The 25338-nt window shown below is 34.6% G+C and overlaps 1 protein-coding gene across 1 annotated transcript; it reads left to right on the forward strand.

The window, feature by feature from the left end:
• Positions 1–8969: 8969 nt before the first annotated feature.
• Positions 8970–24690, forward strand: LOC141459462 (hexuronate transporter). Its single transcript, XM_074138579.1, has 11 exons — positions 8970–9172; positions 19664–19904; positions 20378–20533; positions 21152–21262; positions 21407–21461; positions 21551–21658; positions 21803–22025; positions 22751–22944; positions 23031–23115; positions 23344–23541; positions 23963–24690. Exons 2-11 carry the CDS (start codon positions 19675–19677, stop codon positions 24127–24129), a joined length of 1527 nt encoding a protein of 508 aa, XP_073994680.1. The 5' UTR covers positions 8970–9172; positions 19664–19674; the 3' UTR covers positions 24130–24690.
• Positions 24691–25338: the final 648 nt, after the last annotated feature.

The raw sequence follows: 25338 nt of genomic DNA on the forward strand, positions 1-25338 counted from the left end.
AAAGTTTTCCCTACAATTCGATAATGAATTCATTAAAATCAAAACAATTTAAAGAGAGATATAGTGGTTGGAAATTTGAATCAGTTACAAAACCTCCAAAATTTGACCATCAATATCTCATTAACTATTACCACTAAAACAATGCTGATTATACCATTTATACAGCTAAGTTTTCTCTACAATTCGGTAAAGAATTTATTAAAATCGGAACAACACAAAGAGAGATATAGAGGTTTAAATTTTGAATCAGTTACAAAACCTCCAAAATTTAACCTTTTATATATCATTAACTATTACCACTAAAACAATGCAGAATATACCAGTTATACAGCAAAAGTTTCTCTTCAATTCGGTAAAGAATTCATTAAAATCTGAACAATTCAAAGAGAGATATGGAGGTTTGAAATTTGAATGAGTTTCAAAATCTCCAAAATTTAACCATCTATATCTCATTAACTAATTCCTATAAAACAATGCAGATTATACCAGTTTCGCAGCTATGTTTTCTCTACAATTCGGTGATGAATTCATTAAAATCTGAACAATACAAACAGAGATATGGAAGTTTGAAATTTGAATGAGTTTCAAAATCTCCAAAATTTAACCTTCTATGTGTCATTAACTGTTACTACTAAAACAATGCTAATTTTACCCAGTTATTCAGCCATGTTTTCTCTACAATTCGGTAATGAATTCATTAATATCTGAACAATTCAAAGTGAGATATGGTTGTTTGAAATTTGTATGAGTTTTAAAACCTTCAAAATTTAACCATCTATATCTCATTAACTAATACCTATAAAACAATGCAGATTATACCAGTCATACAGCAAAGTTTTCTCTTCAATTCGGTAAAGAATTCATTAAAATCTGAACAATACAAAGAGAGATATGGAAGTTTGAAATTTGAATGAGTTTCAAAATCTCCAAAATTAAACTTTCTATATGTCATTAACTGTTTCTACTAAAACAATGTTAATTTTACCCAGTTATTCAGCTATATTTTCTCTACAATTCGGTAAAGAATTTATTAAAATCGGAACAACACAAAGAGAGATATGGAGGTTTGAAATTTGAATGAGTTTTAAAACCTTCAAAATTTAACCATCTATATCTCATTAATTAATACCTATAAAACAATGCAGATTATACCAGTTTCGCAGCTATGTTTTCTCTACAATTCAGTAAAGAATTCATTAAACTCTGACCATTACAAAGAGAGATATGGAAGTTTGAAATTGGAACGAGTTTCAATACCTTTAAAATTTAACCATCTATATCTCGTTAACTATTACCACTAAAACAATGCCGATTATACTAGTTATACAGCTATGTTTTCCCTAAAATTCGGTAAAGAATTTATTAAAATCGGAACAACACAAAGAGAGATATGGAGGTTTGAAATTTGAATGAGTTTTAAAACCTTCAAAATTTAACCATCTATATCTCATTAATTAATACCTATAAAACAATGCAGATTATACCAGTTTTGCAGCTATGTTTTCTATACAATTCAGTAAAGAATTCATTAAACTCTGACCATTACAAAGAGAGATATGGAAGTTTGAAATTGGAACGAGTTTCAATACCTTTAAAATTTAACCATCTATATCTCGTTAACTATTACCACTAAAACAATGCCGATTATACTAGTTATACAGCTATGTTTTCCCTAAAATTCGGTAAAGAATTTATTAAAATCGGAACAACACAAATAGAGATATAGAGGATTTAAATTTGAATCAGTTACAAAACCTCCAAAATTTAACCATCAATATCTCATTAACTATTACCACTAAAACAATGCTGATTATACCATTTATACAGCTAAGTTTTCTCTACAATTCGGTAAAGAATTTATTAAAATCTGAACAATTCAAAGAGAGATATGGAGGTTTGAAATTTGAATGAGTTTTAAAACCTTCAAAATTTAACCATCTGTATCTCATTACCTATTGCCACTAAAACAATGCAGATTATACCAGTTATACAGCAAAGTTTTCCCTACAATTCGATAAAGAATTCATTAAAATCAAAACAATTTAAAGAGAGATATAGTGGTTGGAAATTTGAATCAGTTACAAAACCTCCAAAATTTGACCATCAATATCTCATTAACTATTATCACTAAAACAATGCTGATTATACCATTTATACAGCTAAGTTTTCTCTACAATTCGGTAAAGAATTTATTAAAATCGGAACAACACAAAGAGAGATATAGAGGTTTAAATTTTGAATCAGTTACAAAACCTCCAAAATTTAACCTTTTATATATCATTAACTATTACCACTAAAACAATGCAGAATATACCAGTTATACAGTAAAATTTTCTCTTCAATTCGGTAAAGAATTCATTAAAATCTGAACAATTCAAAGAGAGATATGGAGGTTTGAAATTTGAATGAGTTTCAAAATCTCCAAAATTTAACCATCTATATCTCATTAACTAATTCCTATAAAACAATGCAGATTATACCAGTTTCGCAGCTATGTTTTCTCTACAATTCAGTAAAGAATTCATTAAACTCTGACCATTACAAAGAGAGATATGGATGTTTGAAATTTGAACGAGTTTCAATACCTTTAAAATTTAACCATCTATATCTCGTTAACTATTACCACTGAAACAATGCCGATTATACTAGTTATACAGCTATGTTTTCCCTTCAATTCGGTAAAGAATTTATTAAAATCGGAACAACACAAAGAGAGATATAGAGGTTTGTAATTTGAATCAGTTACAAAACCTCCAAAATTTAACCTTCTATATATCTCATTTACTATTACCACTAAGACAATGTATATTATACCAGTTATACAGCTATGTTTTCTCTACAATTCGGTAAAGAATTCATTAAATTCGGAACAATATAAAGAGAGATATAGTGGTTGGAAATTTTAATCAGTTACGAAACTACCAAAATTTAACCTTCTATATCTCATTAACTAATACCTATAAAACAATGCAGATTATACCAGTTTTGCAGCTATGTTTTCACTACAATTCAGTAATGAATTCATTAAAATCGGAACAATATAAAGAGAGATATAGTGGTTGGAAATTTGAATCAGTTACAAAACCTCCAAAATTTAACCTTCTATGTGTCATTAACTGTTTCTACTAAAACAATGCTAATTACACCCAGTTATTCAGCTATGTTTTCTCTACAATTCGGTAATGAATTCATTAAAATCTGAACATTACAAAGAGAGATATTGAGGTTTGAAATTTTAATGAGTTTGAATACCTTCAAAATTTAACCATCAATATCTCATTAACTATTACCACTAAATCAATGCTGATTATACCATTTATACAGCTAAGTTTTCTCTACAATTCGGTAAAGAATTTATTAAAATCTGAACAATTCAAAGAGAGATATGGAGGTTTGAAATTTGAATGAGTTTTAAAACCTTCAAAATTTAACCATCTATATCTCATTAACTAATACCTATAAAACAATGCAGATTATACCAGTTTTGCAACTATGTTTTCACTACAATTCGGTAAAGAATTCATTAAAATCGGAACAATACAAAGTGAGATATAGAGGTTTGAAATTTGAATGAGTTCGAAAACCTCTAAAATTTTACCTTCTATATCTCAATAAGTATTTTCACAAAAACATCGCTATTTATATCTGTAATAGAGCAATCTTTTCTCTATAATTTATATTAGTTAACTGGTACAACCACTTTATAGTAATTGTTTTCGGGTTTTTGAAGTTTTTTCGGAAAATTCCTTTAACGGTTTTTTTAATTTGATATTGTGTATCGATTGTAAGTTTTAATGTAGATGTATAAATTTATTTAAAATATTTACCCAGGTAACCTGGGCGTAGCCCTGCGTAAAACTATGAATTTCTTAGCTCCTTCTGTTGCTATTCTCTCCTATATTTATGTGGCTTTTACTGTTACTAGATTTTAAGAAAATTTTTGTAATTCAGAATTGTTGGAAAACCGCAGTAAAAGAAAGTTGTATGTCGCACGAAATGGTATGACTCATAAGTGTATTGAGGTTTTCCCAGGGCGTCGCGACCTGAACTCTCTACACCGTAATTTGTATTTTCCCCAACATATATCATGAAAGACAATTTTATTAAATTCATTTAACACAGCTGACTCATTTGGAAGTCAGAAAAGCTTTGATCACTCATACAGCTCAGTAAGACTTTTTTTTTTACAGAAAATAACGTAATTTAATTATTGAAATTCAATTTGTAGCAACAAGAGTTTTGACTTTGATGTGTACTATTCTACTTCAATGGTAGTTAACCTGGTCCCTCCCTACTGCCCACTGGTGGGCGTTTTAGCGATCGTGATGGTCGGTAAGGGTTTAGTCCGATATTGGAGCACTTTCCTTTTTTTTAAATTAATTGACATTTTAAAAACATTGAAATAATTTCTTTTTTTAAGATTAATAGGTTGTCAATAAAATCTTTTGTGTTCAGATTTAATTTTCTAATAAAAATATACTATTTTTACCTCTCGCACATAAGTTTAGTTTACGTTACTTTTAACTTAACTTTTTAAACTGTAAACTTTTTGTTAAGGAGATATTTAATATGTGAGAGCAGAAATTTAAGTAAATCGTGTTTGCTAAACGCCTTCCACACATGCTACCTGATTGGTAGTTAGAGGTAAATCCCCCTGAAATTATTAGGCATTACTTCACTTTCTAGCGTCATGTAGAGCCTACATTAAAACAAGCTAGTTTGTTTACTTTTTAAATTAGATCTTCCTCATTGTGGATTTACATTTGCCCCGAAACAGGCCGCAGGAATTTCCTGTCTTGCTTTCAAATCCGCTTTAATTGTGGGATTTCCCCTGATAAATAGACCTGTGTTTAGATATTCTTCGTATACAAAATTCATAGAAATATTAGTTTAATAACCAATACGTAAGGAAATTATAAAAGTAAACTACTTCCCCAGTTCACTTCAGTTCTAGCAAAACCAGTTCTCTTTAAGTTATTTTGTACTTTGATATTCCTGTAATTAACATGAACCGAGTCGAAATACTAGTCTAGGTTAGAATAATTGAATTTAAAGTTGAGTTCCTTTTCCTCTCTCTATCTGCTTTTCTTTATAATACTCAACATAACTGAAATTTTAACTTGTAACTTCCTCACAGATAATGCGGACAAACTAATTTGCCAGTTAGTTGAAGGAACCCACACTCGAACACATTGGATGACTAATCGTGCAGATGATCACTTACTATGTTTTCCTACTCACGCGCAAATTGATATTCCATAATTTTTTGTACCAGTCAATGAAGGAAATAGCTTAGTACATACTTTGTTACATCTCAAGTTACTCAGTTCCTCAGTAGGTTCAAAATTTATGAATATTTTGACTTTTAAAATCAATTTATGTTTGTTCTTAGCTTAATATTCAACTTTTTATTTTTATTTCAAACTACTGAGCTTACAATTCCTTCGGATTAGTACTATTTCTGTGTTTTTAATTCCGTAAAAGGTATTTATATGCCGGAAGCTTTCCTTCGGCTCCGGCTGACGGATTTTTTTTTCAAAATTGTATTTATTTTAAATATATAGTAAATTTGTACATTAATGATAAAGTAGTTGAGTGCAAACTATAGTTTTATTTCTTCCTAATGACAAGCCCATATAATTACGTCATTACACGATCTTCCCCTCTATACCACAACTATTTCTCAATTCTAATACTATAAGTTTTTTACTTATTATTCTATTTTAACTTGTAGACAATAAAACTATTTGAGAAATAAGAATAAGCAGTTCGATAATGAATTTTATCTTTTTGTTCGGTGACCTTGTGAGATTGGATACAGTTGGTTGAGTCTAATCCGAGTTCTAACCATTTTCTGATATTATGTCATGTATTAGAATCTACGCTAGCTAATCTGAGGTTTAGTAAGCCTCCTTTAAAATCCAGATGAATGTTGCTAAGTTAAATAAGATTTAATATTAGAGTATAATCACTAATATCAGAAACTTTACTAACGGTAAAATAATTATTTGCAGACTTTTAACACTTATATAAATGTGGAATAATCATAACTTTCAGCAGTTTGAAGATACATTTTTAACCCAAAACAATTGCGATTTGAAAAAGAACTCTCAGAATCTCAAAACTTTAATGTGAAATTACCTGTTCCAGTAAATAACCTGCCATCTTCAAGCCCTTGGACATAGGAGCAAGAAAGTTAGGGCCAGCTTGCATTATGACACCGAATTTACTTACCATGGTCAAGTCAATTGTTGTCTCTGGTAACTGGCCATGGGGTCTTGACTCGGTCCGGGTTGTGTTCGCTGGCCAATTTAAATTGACATTGTGCCTTTTAAAGTAGGTAGTCTCAGAAAAAAAAACTCAACAGATGAGCCTCCGTGCATTTTGTGTAAGAAAGTGAAAAAAAAACAGCCTCTCTTATACGTTTGATTGCGGTGAAAGACATTAGGGCACATTAAGAACATAGATTAACGCATCGGCGTAAATTCTTGAGGTTTCAGTACTAAAACAGAAACTGACCCATGACCTAATCTTAATAGTTCCAAATTTAGCATTATTTTTCACCAAAACTTGGATTATTAACCAACTATTAACTAGTACTGGATTATGAATAAATACTAATTATTAACTAGTACTAGATTATTAATTATTAATGTATCAAGATCTTCTAGAAACTATAATGAGAAGAATGAATGAAACTGATGCTTATAAAGCTAGTTTTTAACAAAAGGACTAGTTCCTAGAACAAAAGCTACTGTATTCTGAACGTTATTCCGCGTAAACGTTATTTCTTTAGTTGTTTTTAGAATGGCCTTGCTGCCTAAATAAATAAATAAAAGAGATAAAAGATAAATAATAAATTAAAGAAAGTAATAAATTAAAAACATACTTCTTTTTGTACATTTCAAAGATCAATGATTCTAACATGATGAGGACCTAGCCTAAAACCACTAATAAAAACTTCCTTGTCGAGTCATCCCTTTTCATACTACTGATAGTTTATACGCAGTTTTTTTTTCTCAATGTTTTAGATTTCCCTGGGAAATTTGCGACTTCGATTTTCTGTAAACTTCGTATTAAATATAAAAGAAAAAGTAAAGTAAAGTAATTCCTCTTGGTTTTGCCCAACTACTGATTAGGTGTTGCAAGAGTATGAACCTTAAGAATTTAGTGAATAAGTCGTTTGCGTTAATACCTTTATTTGAAGATATTTTTATTTCTCTACCTTATTACATAATTTTTATTTGTTGGCTGTTAAAAAGTTAAATATTTGTTTTCAATCCACTTTGGATTTACTAAAAATCTATATAGTTTACTTTTAACATCCATTCTATGATTAGCATTATCCACTTTCGATTTGCTCTGATATTAAATACTAAATTAATTAGAATCATAGTGCCTCCTACTTACCAAGTGAGTGTATGAACTGCTTAGACCAGTGGTTCCCAAACTTTTTTGACCCATGGACCCCTTTTTATAGTCAAACCTTGCCCACGGACCCCCAAATGAAAAAGCTACGAGTACATAAATGCATAGTCTAAAATTTACAAATTTAAAAAAGCATTTTGTTGAAGAAGTATTTATTGAAATTATAACTTTTGTTTAAAATAAAATTTAAAAAAATTAATAATTGTGATGAACGTGATGAGATGTTATGAGTGTATTTATATCCGGCTCAATGTTTGTGAGTAGCAACCGCAAATCCGCGCGAGTAATCTTTGGTTCAGGTCTGCATGAAGAGCCGTTAGGTGTTTGACAGTGAGCAAGCAAATCTTCATCTCTATTTTGCAATTTCGAAAGATTTGGAAACTGAGAACATTCTCCTCTTCCCATGTTTTGTTTTTACAGAAAACGTTTTGCAACAAACGGAGATATTACCCTTTTAGTTTTGATTAAATTTAATTGGTCACCTTGTTAGTCTCTAATTTCCATAATAATAAAAATGGATCACAGTTTAATTATTTTATATTGAACCTTGCGCAGACCCCCTGACGTTGATCAGGGACCCCCAAATCAATTTTAATTTTCCACGGACCCCCTGAATGATACCGGGGACCCCTGGGGGTCCGTAGGGACCACTTTGGGAACCACTGGCTTAGACGGTTCGACTAGTTTAGTTGAAGGTCACGTGTGGTCTTGGAATGACTGAAATCTCAAGCGAACTTTGCTAATTCAACTAAATAATATTATCTTCAGTAGATATTTCATAATTTAAAAAATCTATCAGTAGCTTTCTGAAACATTTCAGTTTCAAGCTAAAATTTGGGTATGGTAAAAGTACGCCAAAACGTTTAAGCAAACTTGCCATGGCCAGCAAACAACCAGTTTCACCACTGACCTGACTATTTTCAACCAAGCTGGTGCAACTTCAGCTGTAGCTAAACTAAACATAAATTTGAACATCCGGTGATTTTGCCCGGCTTAAGTTTGGTTGACAAACACACGCCCGCAAGCAGATATAGACGAGGCAATTCTTCAGTTTCTAACTCGTTCGAGAATAGTCCTGCCACCAGGACTGCACCATATTTTCTTTGTTCGCTCCAATACTCAAGCTACAGCTACAAACACAGAGAGATGTACTTAGGTTATTTGTAAACATCAGGTGCATGCGTTCCGTTATTTTTGACGACCAAGAAACCCTTTTATTCCATAATAGTACCATTATTTATTTGTATTCCCCAACTAATATTAAGAGAACTAAAACCTTAATTCTCTTCTATATTTTAATTTACTGGTGATTTATTGCGAATTGTTGGTAGTTGACTGCGGGATTCACCAACTCTGACCGGTAATTCCTATCTGAGTGAGAATCCCAAAATCTCCTTGGGGAAACCAAAGAGAGATCTACGAAGGTCACTTCCAGCAGCTGTGTTCTTCGGGGAAACCAATCTAATTGGCAGTAGAGAGGGGCACGCGCTTCGGGTGGGGATACGCCACTAGTTGTAAGACTACAGCGTGCAAACTCCAGCTGAGGGGCATTCGCTGGCTAGTACTGTAGACGGACTTAAAAGTCCCCACGAACAAGTGTTATTCAAGCGCTTTCATGTTATAAAGCAATTTGTGTTATATTGTTTCATTAATTGTTTTTATTTTGGGGGATTTTTATAACTAAAAAAGTGTAATTGAGCTGTAGAGACACCCATAGCAGGCCATAAACTCACAACACAAACAAGTAAGTGTAAAACAATATTCATTTTTCTTTTTTCATTTCTTTTTTTTGCGCTTCAATTATTATTTGTGTAGAGGAACAAGGTCCAAGATCTTTTGGGCACTACAGCAATTCCTGATTCCTCACAAGAGGAATCTGCATGTCTCCACATTTATGGACGTATGAGACCTCAAAACACTGTATTTCTATGAAAACTAAATTTAATTCTGCGCTATTGAATCCTTGCTCGTAAGTTAAGTTCTGTATATTAGCCCGATGGAGTCATACAATTAATTCTGATTACATAGGTGTTAGTTAATTTTGGTTTAGAAATAGTGCAGGTCTTGTTTTTTAGGCACTGCTGCTAAAAGAGGAGAATGGTGCTAACCATGGTTCTGATAGAAGTCACCTCTCCTTTTCAAGTTTTCCCAACCGTTCTTTTGTTACCCAGGTCTCCGAGTGCCGGAGGCCTCATATCACAAACAAGCGACAGAACCGTGGGACATCACTGTGTTCGTTAACTGATATTTTGCTAGCTAGGAATTAGGGTAACACTCTAATATTATGTTGATGTTTAAAGCTTTACATGTTGTCCAAGTGACTCTACAGAGAATTGCTAAACTTTTCACCTTGTAGAGTATAAAGTTAAAATAAAATCAATCCAACCATATTCGAAAGAAAATAAAAACAAAATGTGGTGGGAACATACCATTTTCTCGTAGATTAGTTCTCAACGTTTTTCAGTCTTCTAAATAATTGCATTAATTCTTACCAACAATGTGCAGTTAGTAACATCGTTCATTACTGAAATGTCCACTAACAAGGAAACCAACTCTTCTTCCAAAATCATTTCCGGTTGAGAAAAAACGCGAAACAGCATCAAATTTAAGCCTCAAGTGATACTGAAATAGCATTTTAGAAGAGAATTTATGCACCCCTTTACTTGATAAGTGCATAATCTAATTTTAATGGATAACAAGTAAATGGTGCATTTAAATGTGCAATGGTACATAATATTATAAGAAAATTTATTTTAGGCGCCACGGTAGCCGAGCGGTTAGAGGCGAGTCCTGCAAAGCTAATATGTATTGTAGTACTGGGTTCGTTCCAGGTCTAGTCCTTGGACTTTATTTAATGGTTAATATGAGAAATTTAAGAGTAAAGTACGAGTATGTTTGCTTATCGCCTCCGTCCACGACACCTAATTGGTAGATGGACGTAAAGTCGGCCTGAAAAAATAGGCATTACTTTACTTTATAAGAAAATTGTTGGAACCATATTTGAGAATATTTTTGGTTGAGAGGTTGCTGGACTAAGCTACATGGAATCAGTGGTACCCAAACGAATTCATACGGACAGGCACTCCATTTTCTAAAAAAAAACCTTTTCTTTTAACTACACTTATACACAAGATCGAAGATTTGATAATGGTAGTGCACACTACCAATATTAAGAAAATGCCACAATTCTATTTAATAAAGGGGTTCATCAGACAAACTGTTTGGACGAACAAAATTAAATTACAAATCAGATTTCAGTTTTCTTTATACTAAAATAGTTTTGCTTAAACTTCATATGCGCTTACTGTAAAGTGCCTATGTCTGCAGATGCATTTTAGTACCTACGTACGCCTCATTTTACTAGATACGTGACAAATTAGTAAATCCTTGGCGAGTACATCCATGTCGCAACTAATGACATGAATCCAACATTAGTAATTTACTCAGTGTACAAAAACTGTTCAATACTCACGACTACTCATATTTCAATTCTCTAAATTTTTTTCCAAATTTGAATTTCTGTTAAATGTTTGATGATTCCACTACAATCAAAGGGCTAGGGGGAACAATGGGAATTTTGGATTGCCTGCGTTCCTTGCCCTTTTTGGTGGAATCGCCCTACAATACAATAATCAAAGGGCTTAAACCCTTAAGGCACCCGCCTTGTCCATCCAGAACCCTTTTCCACTTAAAATCTATTTCTCCTTCTTTATCAATGCTCAAATGGCTTTCAGTGTTGAGCCAGATTACTGGTACCACGAGCCACCTGTTCCTGAGGTCACTATACACCAGTAATTTCCCCGAATGGATTAATCTGAAACTACCGACTAATAACGTAAAAAAAGTGCTCTTCTTAGCCACCTACCTATTATCACCTCATTGTTTGGTGCTGACCCTACATCGCTCTAACCACATCATTTCAGCCGCCTTGAAGGCGTGCATTGATCATGAATACGTCTTACTTCTTTCTACCCTGTGATGTTGCTGTTTTGGCAGCTCTTTCTCCATTCAACGTCTTCTTTCAGGTACTAATATCACCCAGGTATTTGTACTCTTCTTTCTATTCCAATGAATTTCTTTCGCATTCAATATGACTTACTTCATACCTATTTGCATTTTTTTTTTTTTACTTTTATTTGCGTTTTTTTTTTTTTATGAATATGGTACTTAATGTAATGCCTATTCCTGGCGGGTTTTTACGTTCAACCACCAAATTAGATGTTGTTGGCAGAGGCGTTTAGCAAACGTGCTCTAGATCTAGAACAAATTTCTCATATTAACCTTTCGAATAAAATCCAAGGCCTAGACTGGAAATCGAACCCAGTACCAACAATTCATTCTAGCTTTGCGAGCTTCTAACTTGTGAGCGTCCGCTGGGCTTTCGTGGCTTCTTATAAGGGTTTAATATAGCATTAATGTAGACAATACCGAAATGAAAGAGAATTTGGTAATTTGAACCTTTGTTGAACCCGTTAAGGTGTAAGCTTATGCGCTACTTTCGTGCATCTACTTGTTGCTTTATCTTAACTCTAGGAAAAGGAAGTTTGCAATAGTACAAATTTACTATTATGAAATTCTAACGGAAATGCACTTATTGAGGATACTAAGCTGTAAAAATTTTATTTTTATGTCTTTCTGAAATTTGTATCCATGGTAACTCAAATACTCAAAGTCATAAAAGTATTCAAATTTGATTTGGCTCAGATTTTAGGATCTTTTTTCTTTAAAATGGTTTCAACGAATTACTTTACTGTTTTTCCAGAAAGCTTTGTTCAAGCGGTGTTCTTAGGAAGTGTTAAGTTTTCCCTAACCCGTTTTAGTTTTTTATGGTACGGTCATAACATCTCTGTTATATATATGAATACAAAATAAAATATGAGTAGAAATTCTTCCAGTGGAAGAAAGGCTGTAAATTTTCCATTTTTCAATAATTTTATTATGGCTATCGTCAAAGAAACTTCAAAACCGCTAAAACGAAGTCGCTTGACGTTGCAGCTGACTGCAGCCAGTTTGTTTGTGCGTCTACAATAATTATATTTGGAATTTGCCCTTGTGCAGGACCTCGCATTATTGCGATAAGATGCCAATACTCTTTCCTAATATGTTCCTTGCGGGCATTCCATTGCAAAACTATTATTATTTTTTTTCTTCAATTTTCTATTACATGCACTATTGCTAAATAGTTGTGGTCAATATATACTCCTTACTTTTCAACCATCATGTTGACCATAATGGTTTGGGCTGGATGTCCAAGCCTCTTCGGTCATTGTACAGAAAATCTTATTTATGGTAAAAAAATTTACATTCTCAGAAATAAGAAGTGGTTTTACGAGTTGTTATAGATTTTACTGTGTAGTGGTACTAGAAATTTTACGTGTGACTAAAACATTAAAAATGGAAGTCAAATTCTATTCACCAACTATTGATGATAGATTAAAATTCGAAATCAGACAGGAAAAGAATGTACAGCATGTCGTGTCGAATAAAATTAACGAAATTGTAGGTAGCTTTCCACTGAATGTATCCAATAAAAGTAATTTCAAAAGTGATATTGGGAAAAAAGTTTCTTATTGGCCCTAATGTATCTCAATAGTCTGTAAAGCTAAAACTATCGCTTCTAAAATCAATTATGTAGAGAGGGTGATTGATTTCTGCATGGGCTGCTCAGTTCTCATTGGAATTCTAAGTTTTGAGAGCGCCTTAAATAAAAAATAAGTTACGTTTTAAGAAATGAGCTTTGTTGGTTGTCTTGAAATCTCCATTCCGAGAGCTGTAACCGTACACTTTTTTTATTTAATTACTAATAGTCTAACTATCGCGCCTACATTGTTTTTTTTCCAAAGAGCGAATTCCAAGAGACTATTAAATGCAGAATTTGAATGAGATTGGATAACGGTTAGAAAATATCAATCAACGGACTAGCGAATATGGTTAAAATTTACGTTTTTTTTCTTACCGCAATTTTTAAAGTTCTAATCTAAAATGTTTATTCAAACTTATAAACGATACTTTGAAGAGACGCGTGGCGTCACTGCTTCCACAACTGCCCTGAAATATCATACAAACAATAATATGAGTTGAGATACAAGACTTCCTTCAACTATGAAATTTAGTAACCAGTTTAATATTTGTAAATATAAATACAACACAGGTGTTGGACAGAGAGATGCTATTGTATGTATCTATTTAATTATTGCGACTGTCCGGCACGGAGACCTGGCTCTTCTGCCACTGGTAAAAGAGGACTCCATGTTGAATAAACGCAAGGCCGCACAGGTCATGTTAAAGATTGTGTAGAAGATTTTAAATTTGAGCTGCTCGCTGACCCAGAACCCTAATTACCACCTCTTTCGTTACTTGGCCCACTAATTTACCTGGTAAACAATTTAAAAATATGAAATAGGTGAAAACAGGGATGTTTGGAGCGTATTATCTGAATGTTGATTATCAAATGCATTCAAGATATGATGGTCTTCATTACCAGCAGTAAATGCGGGGTGTTCAACCATTTTTTAATTATTATTATTATTATAAGGTGAATTACTACACAAACTTAAGCTATAACCATAACGATTACTTTTTTAAACGACCTCGTTTTTCAGTGGTCAATCGATCCAAGTTGCACACAAAGATTAGATCGTTAGAGGCCTTGCCACTTAATAATAACTTCTCTTAAGATGTCTAAAACACGAAACTTTTTCTAATAAGTCAAGGTAAGGTCAAAGGCGAACGTAATCTTTGCCCCTAATATGGCCTTAATTTTTGCATATCAGCACTGTCTATGGAATTAATTCTTGCAAGACTAGTCTAATTTCCTAGTTATGGCCGTTTGTGTTTCAAAGAGAATGAAACAACCTGTTTGGGCTCTCAACCACTTTCACTAGAATAATGCAAATATAATTGATAAATTTTCCATCAACCATGGAAGGGGTACCGTTACTTCTGTCTTAAGGATAAGAAGTGCACCAGATTTCAGCAATCAGCCACGCCCCCTAACTTAAGAGTGTTGTATATGGGTACAATTGTCATTCCAAGTTAAAAAAAAACATCAATGAATAAATTCCAACGGTCTTTTCTGTAAAAAAAGTATTCCTATCTACTGCCTAATACACTCTACAATTTGATAGTCATAGGCACATCTAGAAAGATTCAGCGTTGGCCCGCTTCGAAAAATCTGAAAAAATTAAAGTTTTTCACTAATACGCTATAAAAAGTATAATTTTACCGTAGACTACACCTTATTTTTGAAATCCCGCCACTAGATGAAATGACTTAAGTCTCCTGCATAGAAACATGAATCTAAATCTTATCTGCATTCTAAACATAATTCTCTAATCTAAATATTGGATATAAGTTTAGATAATATTTTATTTCATTGGGGTTGGCTAGTTCAGCCTTTTCCACCTAGGGGATCTGTTTGAGAATCCTCTAGTTGAAACATCCCTCCATTGAAATATCTGTTTAATTAGCATTAAGACAGTGGAAACGAACTCCTGCTTTGAAGCATGAATGCATGATTGTTTCCTCTCTATGGCTACTTCTCCTAGTTTAACCGAGACACCATATGTAGAATGGGCACCCCCCATTTGCCCCCCCGCCCTGTTCATTTGTCTTGGTAACTGATTTTCAACGAACTTAGAATTCTTGCAATAACAATATGAATGTTCCTGGATATTATTCATTATGGCGTAATAGTTAATCATTTTGAAGTGGTATTTCAAGAAGCATATTTAACACGGCAGTGCCCTGAAAACTATAAACAAATTAATTTTTGAGAAAAGTTTAAATTAAAAGTGAAAGGCTACCTAATCTAGGTCTATTGAACCCCTAAGGGCCTGGTAACCAGTCAAGAATTCTTAAAGACATGCAAGGACTGCTGAAAATAACACCTCTCTCAACCACAAGATGGAGTAGGACTACTGTAATCTCTACTGTGCGCGGAGTCTGCGAATTGTGTATTTTCGGCATAAAAGGAAAGTTAAGATCAGATTTTGCTCTCACTAAGAGTTGGTTACGTACTTCCGTTGACCGAGTTTAACCAATAACCTTGGTATCTGAAACGGAAATCGTACCAAAACAGAACACCAACTTTTACGCTTTTCTCGAGTTTACTATTGTATTTTTATTACTGTTCACATAGCCCTAATGCAAGGGATGAAATTTTGTACTTAGGAGAACTCAAAACATTTATGGTATAAACGCAGTTTCCAATATTTGATACCATTACAAGGGAAAAGGAAAAGTAAAACATTTACAACAATCGGGAAGTATTGCTAGAATATTTCAGGAATAAGTATAGTTAATGGTTCCTGACTGCATAAAAAAGAACGGATTGAGACAATGGAAAGGTATCAACCTTGAAAGGCCAGCAAATATAACCTGCACTTGAAATCTAACCTTGCGCTGTCTTGGTAACCTACCACAGCACTTGCTGCTAGTCACTTTCCTGTTGGCCACTCCTAAAACTCCGCACACCTTCTAACCTTCACTTTTTAAAATAATTATTCATGTTTTTACAGACACTTGTATCTACTATTAGAGGAATGGTGTGTGTGTCGGATGGTAGTACCAATTAGCACGAAATAGAAATACTTCTAGCTTGCAACCACCAGAAATGCCGTCTTGAGAAGCTCACTCCCAAATCTGGTCCAGTAAAACCACTATTCCCTCGTAGAAGGCTTGTCACATTTCCAGCTAAATTTTTGTTTTACCTTCCCCTTGTCCTGGAAATGGCCATCTAACGTTTGTAGACACTGCCAGTATTGCCGTCTTTATATTAGTTCTTATGCTTGGAATTCTTGGAATGCTTGTTTCATTTCGACAGCTTCCCATGCTAACTACCCTGCATCTGTCTTTCTTTCAAAGTCCATATCACCATTTAAAAAAATATTTTGATTCCTCATGAAGCATATATCGCTTCGCCAGCTACATACTTTTTCAGTGGTGACCTAAAATGATATAGTAATATCTATAACGGTTGGTTAGCCCTACAATCGAGTATTTTAATAGGACCATAATCTGTAAAGAAACACTACTAATCTGGTATTTGATAGGTATTTGAATAACAGACACTAGCGCCATTCATCTATCTGTTGCTCGAAGCTTAGCTTCTTCCCTTTCAAAATTTAATACAATGCAACGCAACCGAACCGACCGGGTCGTTCGGCCCTTTACAACAGTGATGATACAGTTCGTACAATCTGTAAAGGGGATGAGCGTTTGATTTTTCTCGTTCATTTGCGTATCGGCCTCTTTCTGACCAACTCTGCACTCAGTTGTTTACGTTATTAGTTTCCGCTCTTGAGTTTAATACATTTGTTCATTGTGTTCATGACTTTTTTTTTTAAATGAAAAGTTTATTTACAATTTAAAAACAGTTGTACAAATATATATACAAAAGGAGGTTTCAGGCTGCAGTGCCTATATACTCTCCACAACTTTAATATTTACATTGGTTAATAAGTTGAACTTAATACTAAGGCAAAAAAAAGTTCATTACTTGTTCTGTTAGTTTTACTTACAATATTTTCCAATATGGGCTGGAATTGAAATTTGAAACAGTGGAATTGCGAACTCCCTGAACTGATAGTATAAAATTCAAAATCACTCGGATGCGTCCTTTTTAAATTTCTATATAACTGCCACATTGAAAGTTTGTTTCCTATTGAACTTTTTACATTTTATTGTTCTCTTGTAGCTTACGATTTCAAAGTTCGGTAGTTAATTTGTTTAATGAATAAAATATTGTCGGCAGCTATTTGCTGAGGTGTGCTTATGACTGATGCTTAAATGAAAGCGTTAGGAAATAGTACAAGCGTATTAATGCAATACATTAATGGGCAGTCAAATTTGACGAATGAAGACGTTGCATCGCACAGTGTCATTTGAGAACCGTAACAAGTAGATACATGGCTTAAGAACGCCTCCGAACAGCGTTCACTCTCCCATCTACTGGTAGATCTCTAGAATTAGTTGAATGCATGCATCACATACGTAACCACTTTAAAAAATCATCAACTGTCCGAGGTCTAAAGGGAAATATAAAGCCTTTCATTGGTTGAGATCAAGTGATTATAATATTATCTCTAATTAGTAATCACGCACGCGCACTCATATATTTGCACACATAAAAGGAGCGTGTGTGTAAACGAGGAAGTCATTGACTTGAGGCCACAAGTTGTACTGTCTTGGAGTTGTAAATTTGCCTTGACTTACAATGTTCTGCATTTGGCCTAGACCCCTGAAAACATACGAATCTAACTCGGCTAATCCCCACCTAGCACCTAAACAAAACTCCCGCGAAAATACAAAAAAATATCTGCGTAGGAAAAAGGTTTCAAATTGGAAAAAAAATTGTAAAATATTATTGGGAACTATTATCTTGCAACGAGATATACAAATCTTCCACCTATATAATATTAAAGGGAAACTATAACCTTGCTATTACGTCGCACTGGTCAAGTATTCTTCCTCCTTTCCACAGTCTAGGGGTATAGGAAGAACAGTGACGTAAATTAGAAAAACATAACTCAAATAAGTAAACAAGTAATGCACTTGCGTTTCGTAAAAAAAAAAAGCACGAAATTTACCAAAATCTTTTTTCACACGCCTATATTAATACAGACAACACTAAATAATGTAGGATTCAAAAAATGGCAATAGCAATGTAATAGTAATTTCTGAACATAGTTTTTTTAACAAAAAAGAAATAAAATAATAAAATTGTAATATTTAAATGATTTAAAGAACTAGTAGTTTGCTTGAAGTAGGTAGGTACGAAAGTGTAGGTACAACTTTATTCTATTTTATCCCAATTTTTCAACTTACCTAATCTAGCCCACATATTGGATACCAGATCATTTGATGAGTGCTTATAGTTGCTAGATCGTCCAGATACATCTCATCCAGTATTCCAGCTGTAATTATCATATTGTAGCAAATATATTGGTACATACTCGTACATATACAGGGTGTCCGGGCTAAGTTGTCCACCCCCTTTTTCTCGGTAATTATTGATGATGGAAAAAAAGTTCAAATCGTAACTTCCTTTATATGTTGAGTAGTATCAAATGATATTCTAAAATACGAAATTCTGCTGCTGATATGCAGGTTTGAGATACTAACTTTTTTTTCCAAATGGGAACCCCTATTTTTTATTATGAATTCTAAAAGTACTTCTTTTTTTTGTGAGAAAAACTGTTTTTTAAAATAAAAATTGCTTTTGTAGTTCTTAAATTATGCATTTTTGTACAAAACAAAAGAGCAACTTTACTACTCCGGAACTATCAAATGAAGCCATTTAGGAACCACATTGTTCAGGGGTTTCGTGAAGGGGATCAAGAGCGCCGACTTACTTTTTTGGCTCATATGAGTGCATTGTCGGAGGAAATTCCAGATTTTTTATCTTTTATTTTTATGGACCGACGAGGCAAAATTTACCAACAACGGTGTTTTTAATAGGTGGAATTTCCGTTCGTGGGCTGACCAAAATCCCCATCTATCTTATCAGTCCCATTATCAAATTGTTATAAGCATAAATGTATGGTGTGGATTGATTGGCAATAAATTAATCGGCCCATACTTTTATGAACAAAATCCTAATGGAGAGAATTTTTTGTCAGAAACACTTCCCAAGCTTCTTGAAGATTTACAACTTATGGGATTAAAACAGTAAAGAAGAGAGCATTTATAAACATTCATCTTGCATTTTTGTTTTTGCTCTTTGGACAGACCCTTTTGCTTTATCCATAATCATTATTTATGGTTTTTTAATAAAATGCCAGCAGACAGCGGTAAAAAAAATTGCTTTTATTTTTGTTCAAACATGCATGACTTGAGAACTACAAAAGCAATTTTAATTTTTCAAAAACAGTTTTTCTCACAAAAAAAAGTACTTTTAGAATTCACAATTAAAAATAGGGGTTCCCATTTGAAAACAAAAAGTTAATATCTCTAACCTGCATATCAGCAGCAGAATTTCGTTTTTTATAATATCATTAGATACTACTCTAAAAATAAAGGAAGTTACGATTTGGACTTTTTTTCCATCATCAACAATTACCGAGAAAAAGGGGGTGGACAACTTAGCCCGGACACCATGTATATTAAGGGAGAAATTGAGTACCGAATCAATTTAAGATTGAAAGAGTCGAAAGCTTTTTGTAGATTTGTGGTTACAGCTAGGCCCAGTATATTTATTGTACCTAACCCAGAACAAATTGTTGTTTTGTTTCAGATTTAAAAAAAATGATTGGGTTCGTGAAGAAATTGACTGGGCTGTACTCGTGGTATGTTTTGGTGATTCTGACGCTGGGGTACCTGACCGCAGAGCTTGGACATTTCTTGATTGGAGTGACCAGTAAAGATACGGCCATGGACGTACCATACGGTGATATCGCCTGTCAGTTAAATAAAACTGATCCACATTTCAACTTGACGCTGTCTACTTTATGTTCAAGCGCTCTGAACCAAACTAGGTAAGTCGTCAAATTGTGTTACTGATCAGCGATACTAAGAGAAAACGGAAATATCTCAGATCTAACTTAATTTGAGTTACTTCTCAGCAATTTTAATTTGGCTACAGTCGGTCAGTGTGGCACTATGACATTGTGGTGCTAGTAGACTGTGAGATTCACAGTGATAGGACCGAGTATCTTCTGACCGGCCTCAAATTACCACTCTGTCTGCCCTCAAAGTGTTCCTTCTTAACCGATTTTGAGGCCTTCTCTCGTCTGGACTGAGAACTTTTCAACACTTGCGCAATAGCTGCGTGCTATGATAATACCACACTAACAATTGAATAGTGCAAGAGTATACCAGTTTGTCTGGCGCTTAGTGCACCTTCTAAACTTATTTCGGGCCTTTACCAAATTAGCGACGTAGGAATAAAACAGAAATTTTCAATTTTTTTAATTATATTGTTGTTTTATTTTTCATTTTAATTTTTCAGTTGCGAAGAGCTTACCATGGATGATGGTGAACGATTCTGCGAATGGAATCGCAACGGTTTGGGCATAGAGTATCAGATCTTAGCTGGGCCTAGCTTCATTGCTGTGTATACAGTCGCTGGTGTATTTCTGGGCATTGCAGCTGATAAGTACAAAAGGTCAGTTAATCCGGAAGAAAAATACTAATAAGTATGCATTAAAAAAAAAAAAAAAATGACCGCTTTTTAAAATTGTAAAATAGTTTTTTATTAGTTTTGCTTTTATTTTCCTATTTTACCGAAGCGATTTTTCACTTTTACGCAATCTTTTCTTATTTTCGGGAAATTATAAACCCTAACAACTTTCACCCAGAATATTAATTTCGGAGGAAAGGCGGCAGGAAACCACAACCCTCCAAAATACCAAATCAAATCAATTTTACATACCTTCTGTTCAGAATTAATAATAATAACAAAATCACTCCAGTTTTAATCTTGCGGAAGTTATTAAATTATCTCAAATGAAGTGTGCTACGCATCGAATCAAATCGAAGTCGGATGTAGGTAAGTCTCAACTGTAGTCTGGGTGTGAATATAGTGCAACGCCATCAAGTTCCTTTTCCCAATCTCGAAATTATCTTAACTGAGCGAAGCTAGAACGATGTGCCACTTCACTAGTTATTAGTAGCGAAGGTCTGCCAGTCATGTAAAATTCATAAGAATACGTAGTATCCATGTCATATGGATTTTTCAATAGTAATTTGTTCAACTGTTTAATAGTAACAATATTGATTTCAGAGTGCCGATGCTGGCGACGTGTGTAATAATCTGTGGAGTGTCCATTACACTAATCGGAGCAACGCAAAAGTACTGGCAGCTTATCGTTCTCAGGATGATCTTCGCAGGCGGGTAAGTGCTCTTTTGCCCCAAGTTAATATCAGATCTACCATCTGTTTAATTTTAACAGGGGAGGGGGGACAATCTTGCCTTTAACTGCCTTACCAGTGAAATGCACTTATCTAACACTTGTCGCTTCTTTTTTTTTTTTTGCAGTGAAGCCGCCTTGAATCCAATGTCAACCGGTGTACTCTCTGATATGTTCCCTGAGGTGTGTCTTAATTTAGATTACATATAATTTGTTGTATGTAATTGTTAAAAAAATAGTACAGCTCCCTCAATATTTATTTATGTGTGTAGGACTTGAGAGGGCTTGTCATGTCAATCTTCAATTGGGGAATCTACGGCGGAATTGGACTTTCCTTTCCAATCGGTCGTTATATCACCCAGCTGAACGCTTGGGACTTGGTAAGTGTATCTTTCGATCTTGCTAGGTTGGTTCGAATCAATTGCAGTAGATCGAATAGTCCGATGCTGCTTACCTGAGTATTCTTGTTTCCTAATTAGAAGAAGGATTTACAATAGATCTTGAAATGAATATTTGGTTTCCAGGGTTGGAGAATGGCCTACTACGGTAGCGGAGTTTTTGCCCTCATCATCGGCCTGTTGAGCATCACCACTCTTAGAGAGCCGGAGAGGACGGCCATCGGCGAAGAACAAGAGGAAAACACTGGAAACCCTGCGGAAAAGTCACCTACAAAAGAGAGTCCATGGAGAGTGATGCTGCAGCCGAGATTCATCATGCTTTGCATTGCTGCATCCATCAGGCACACCGGTTAGCCTCGTACAATTTTCATGCGAAGGTTATATGATCTGAAATGGTAGTTTCCGGTCTACTCGGAAGTGCAGTTCTCGTATTTGTGTTCTCTCTCCCCCTCTTTTTGCTTGTGTGGGTGAGTGTGTTGTGTGGTCTCTCTGTATGGGGTCACTTTTTCTGTAGATGTCTCGCTGAGAGTTTCACACATTTTAATGCACCTCTTAAACTCAGCATGTACTTCTCTTTAACTGTGGCCCACTTTCACTGTGAATCTTTCTCTGAGAAAGATTCCCCTCGCTAGAGGGGCATTCTCTCACAGCGTGGACTTCTCTCTTATTTTGGATCACTCTCGCTAGAGTATTTTTCTGTAGGTTACTCTCATCGCACAAGCTTCATTCTCACATGTGGATAAATCGCTGAAGGTCGGTGAATCTCAATATAGTGAGGTCTTTCTCTGAGAGTTATTCTCTCTCAGCGTGGGTTTTCTCTCGTTGTGGGTCGCTCTTTGTCAACGCAGGCTTCCCTCTCGTTGTGAGCCACACATTCTCCGCGATTACTGCACTCTAGCTGTGAGTCTTTTTTTCTGTTGGCCATTCTCTCTCATGCGAATCATGGGATTCATTCTCACTGTTGGGCACTTTCTCTCTACTAGCTATCTATGGCACTCTCTGAGTACGTGCTTTATAGTGACTGTTTCATTATATACTATACCTAGTTGCTAAATTATTCATATCTATGCTAAGGTGGTCTGTGCTTTGCCTACAACTGCGATCAGTTTTACCGAGATTCCTTCCCACACCTAGACCTCGGTGGTTGGCTATTCTTCGTCACGTTCGTGATCGGCGGAGTGGGCGTGCTGGCGGGTGGCTACGCCTCAGACAAGATCGTGGCCAACATGGGCATCAGATCTCGGGTGGCTGTTCTAGCCATCAGCCAGGTAGCACATTGAGTCATAATTATGTCTAATTTGGCCAAATAATAAGCAAATAGCTGTATTAAATTTTGGATTTCAACACGTTGCAGTTAGTGTCAACGCCATTTGCATTTGGCAGTATCTACATGGGACCGGTGGGCGCCATGATCACGCTGGCCATATCTTATCTGTTTGGTAAGTTTTTAATTATTTATAGATCACAGTAATAACGTTAAAAAATGAGCGTTGCCTTGTTAAAACAAATTTTGTTGGCGATTGCGGAACTGGGTAATGCCAATAAACTGCCCACAGGCTGCCAATAAAATTATGGCAGACTCGCTTTTTTAAAAAAGCAATTTGATAAAACTATTTTAAAGAAAAATAATTTGTACCGAAACCTAAGTCAGTTTGTTCTGTTTACAGCTGAGATGTGGTTCGGAATCCTGTTTGCCGTGCTGGTTGAGATCGTGCCATTGGCTGTCCGTTCAACCACTGTTGGTGTATTCCTCTTCGTCATGAACAATATCGGTGGCAATCTACCAATCTTGATGGAACCGGTGCGTAAAGCCACTTCATTCAGCCACGCGCTGGCCATATTCTACGCTGGAGCCTATCTTGTCAGTAAGTGTCTAAAAATTGGTAACAGCAACTGGGATCGTTTCTCTAGCTGAAATCTTTAAGGTTACTAAAGTGGCTCAAAGATTATTTTCAATTTCATAAATATTTAGCTGGGGAAAAATTAATTTTTAGGTAGTTCCTTTGGGTACTGTGTTTAGGTTTAATTTTATCTAGCAAGTTTCTGATAAAGAAATAAGGTTTTGGATGTACAAGTTACACTACCAGAGAGTGTAGTAAGTACCTGTTTTCAGATATCAGTCAGAGAAACTTGTAACTACGATCCCGCACCGAGATATTTGGTATAGTGAGATTGAGGATTCTGTTACTATTATTAGCTTTAAGAGAAAAATTATTCAAACTAGAATTAGTTAAAATTGTTGTAAAAGAAATTTCACTGATTCTCACCATTATTTCTCATTTAAAGGTTCTGTACTCTTCGCGATTACTGCCTTGATGATGGGCACTAAAACGGCGAAGACTGCTAGTCAGGATGGCAAAGCTGAATCGCAAGACATGGCCGGAGTGGACAATGTTGCGTTTACACAGTCTACATTACAACTAAATAATGTCACTGAAAGTCATTATTTATAACCTTAAACGTTATAAAGAACAGTTTTAAATTTATCACGTTCACTGGGACTCTTTAGGTTGAAAATTTTAAATTCGCCCGGGCGTAAACAAACGCAATAGAAGTTTATCAAAATATGAATAATTGCAGTAACCTCACTCTAATCTCTTATGACCTTAAGGTATATTTTATTAATAAAGCCATATTGGCCAACCAGATATTGACTGCGGCTGAATTGTAGAATTAGGTAATAGTTGTGTAATGTGACTAGAGTTCTGAATGTGAAGTGTATGAATCCAAACTATTGTTGCACTACAGTGCAGGCTCCCCAAGATGATGTGGTGTTAATGTAAATGTTAGGTGTGATAGAGTGGCTATAAAATAAGACATCCTACCAGATCTAATGTGGCTACCTTGTGGTGTCAATGTGAGTGGTGAGTATAGAGTCGTACAGTGGGTTACAACATGAACTCAAATTAGTTGCTCTTCCACTCACTACCAAACGTATTGCTCACAGACTAACTTTTAATGAGTCTAGGATGATTAAACAGAAGCTCAGTAAAAGTGCTAAAAAATACGTACAATCGCGGAAGCCAAATAAAAAGTATGCGACCTATTATGTGCGATAATGTGACTTGAAATAAATGAGTTTTTCAGTTCGCACAGATAGACTAAAACGTACCAGCTCTATGTACATACGATAGTAGTTTCTAGTTGTGTAAAAATACATGTGATAGATTAATTTATTTTCTTTGTATATATTACGATTATTAAATCTTGTAAAGTAGATAGTAAGTGAACGTTAACAATTGAGCTAGGACAACACTAAACCTGGTCCCAGTTCCTTGCGAAATTTTGCAGTTTGGGCCGTGTAAGCTACAGTCAGCTGGCTGACCTATGCTTATCTGGGATATTGAAACATCGGCTTAGCTCAATCACGCTTTAGAATAAAGCCAATCTGATTGTAAGACTTTTGTTCAGTTTGTATATTGCGATGTAAGAAAAGAAAATTATAAAAATATGTTTGTAAATACAAAAATTGTCTAATTTGTGAGGGTGTATGTTGCTTACTCGTTGACCTTTGATATTTCTTCTTTTTGTATTAGGAACTCTCATTTCTCATTTTTTGGTGCAAATCTTAAAAAATCCATTTTTATCAAATTACCAAACGTTCGACAAGGATATTCGCCTTCATCAGTGGTTTTCATGCGAAATGGTTACTATGTTATGTA

Source organism: Rhodnius prolixus, unplaced genomic scaffold (genome assembly GCF_049639745.1).
Source record: "Rhodnius prolixus isolate KJV_2025 unplaced genomic scaffold, Rpr scaffold_11, whole genome shotgun sequence".
In the NCBI taxonomy this organism is placed as follows: domain Eukaryota; kingdom Metazoa; phylum Arthropoda; class Insecta; order Hemiptera; family Reduviidae; genus Rhodnius; species Rhodnius prolixus.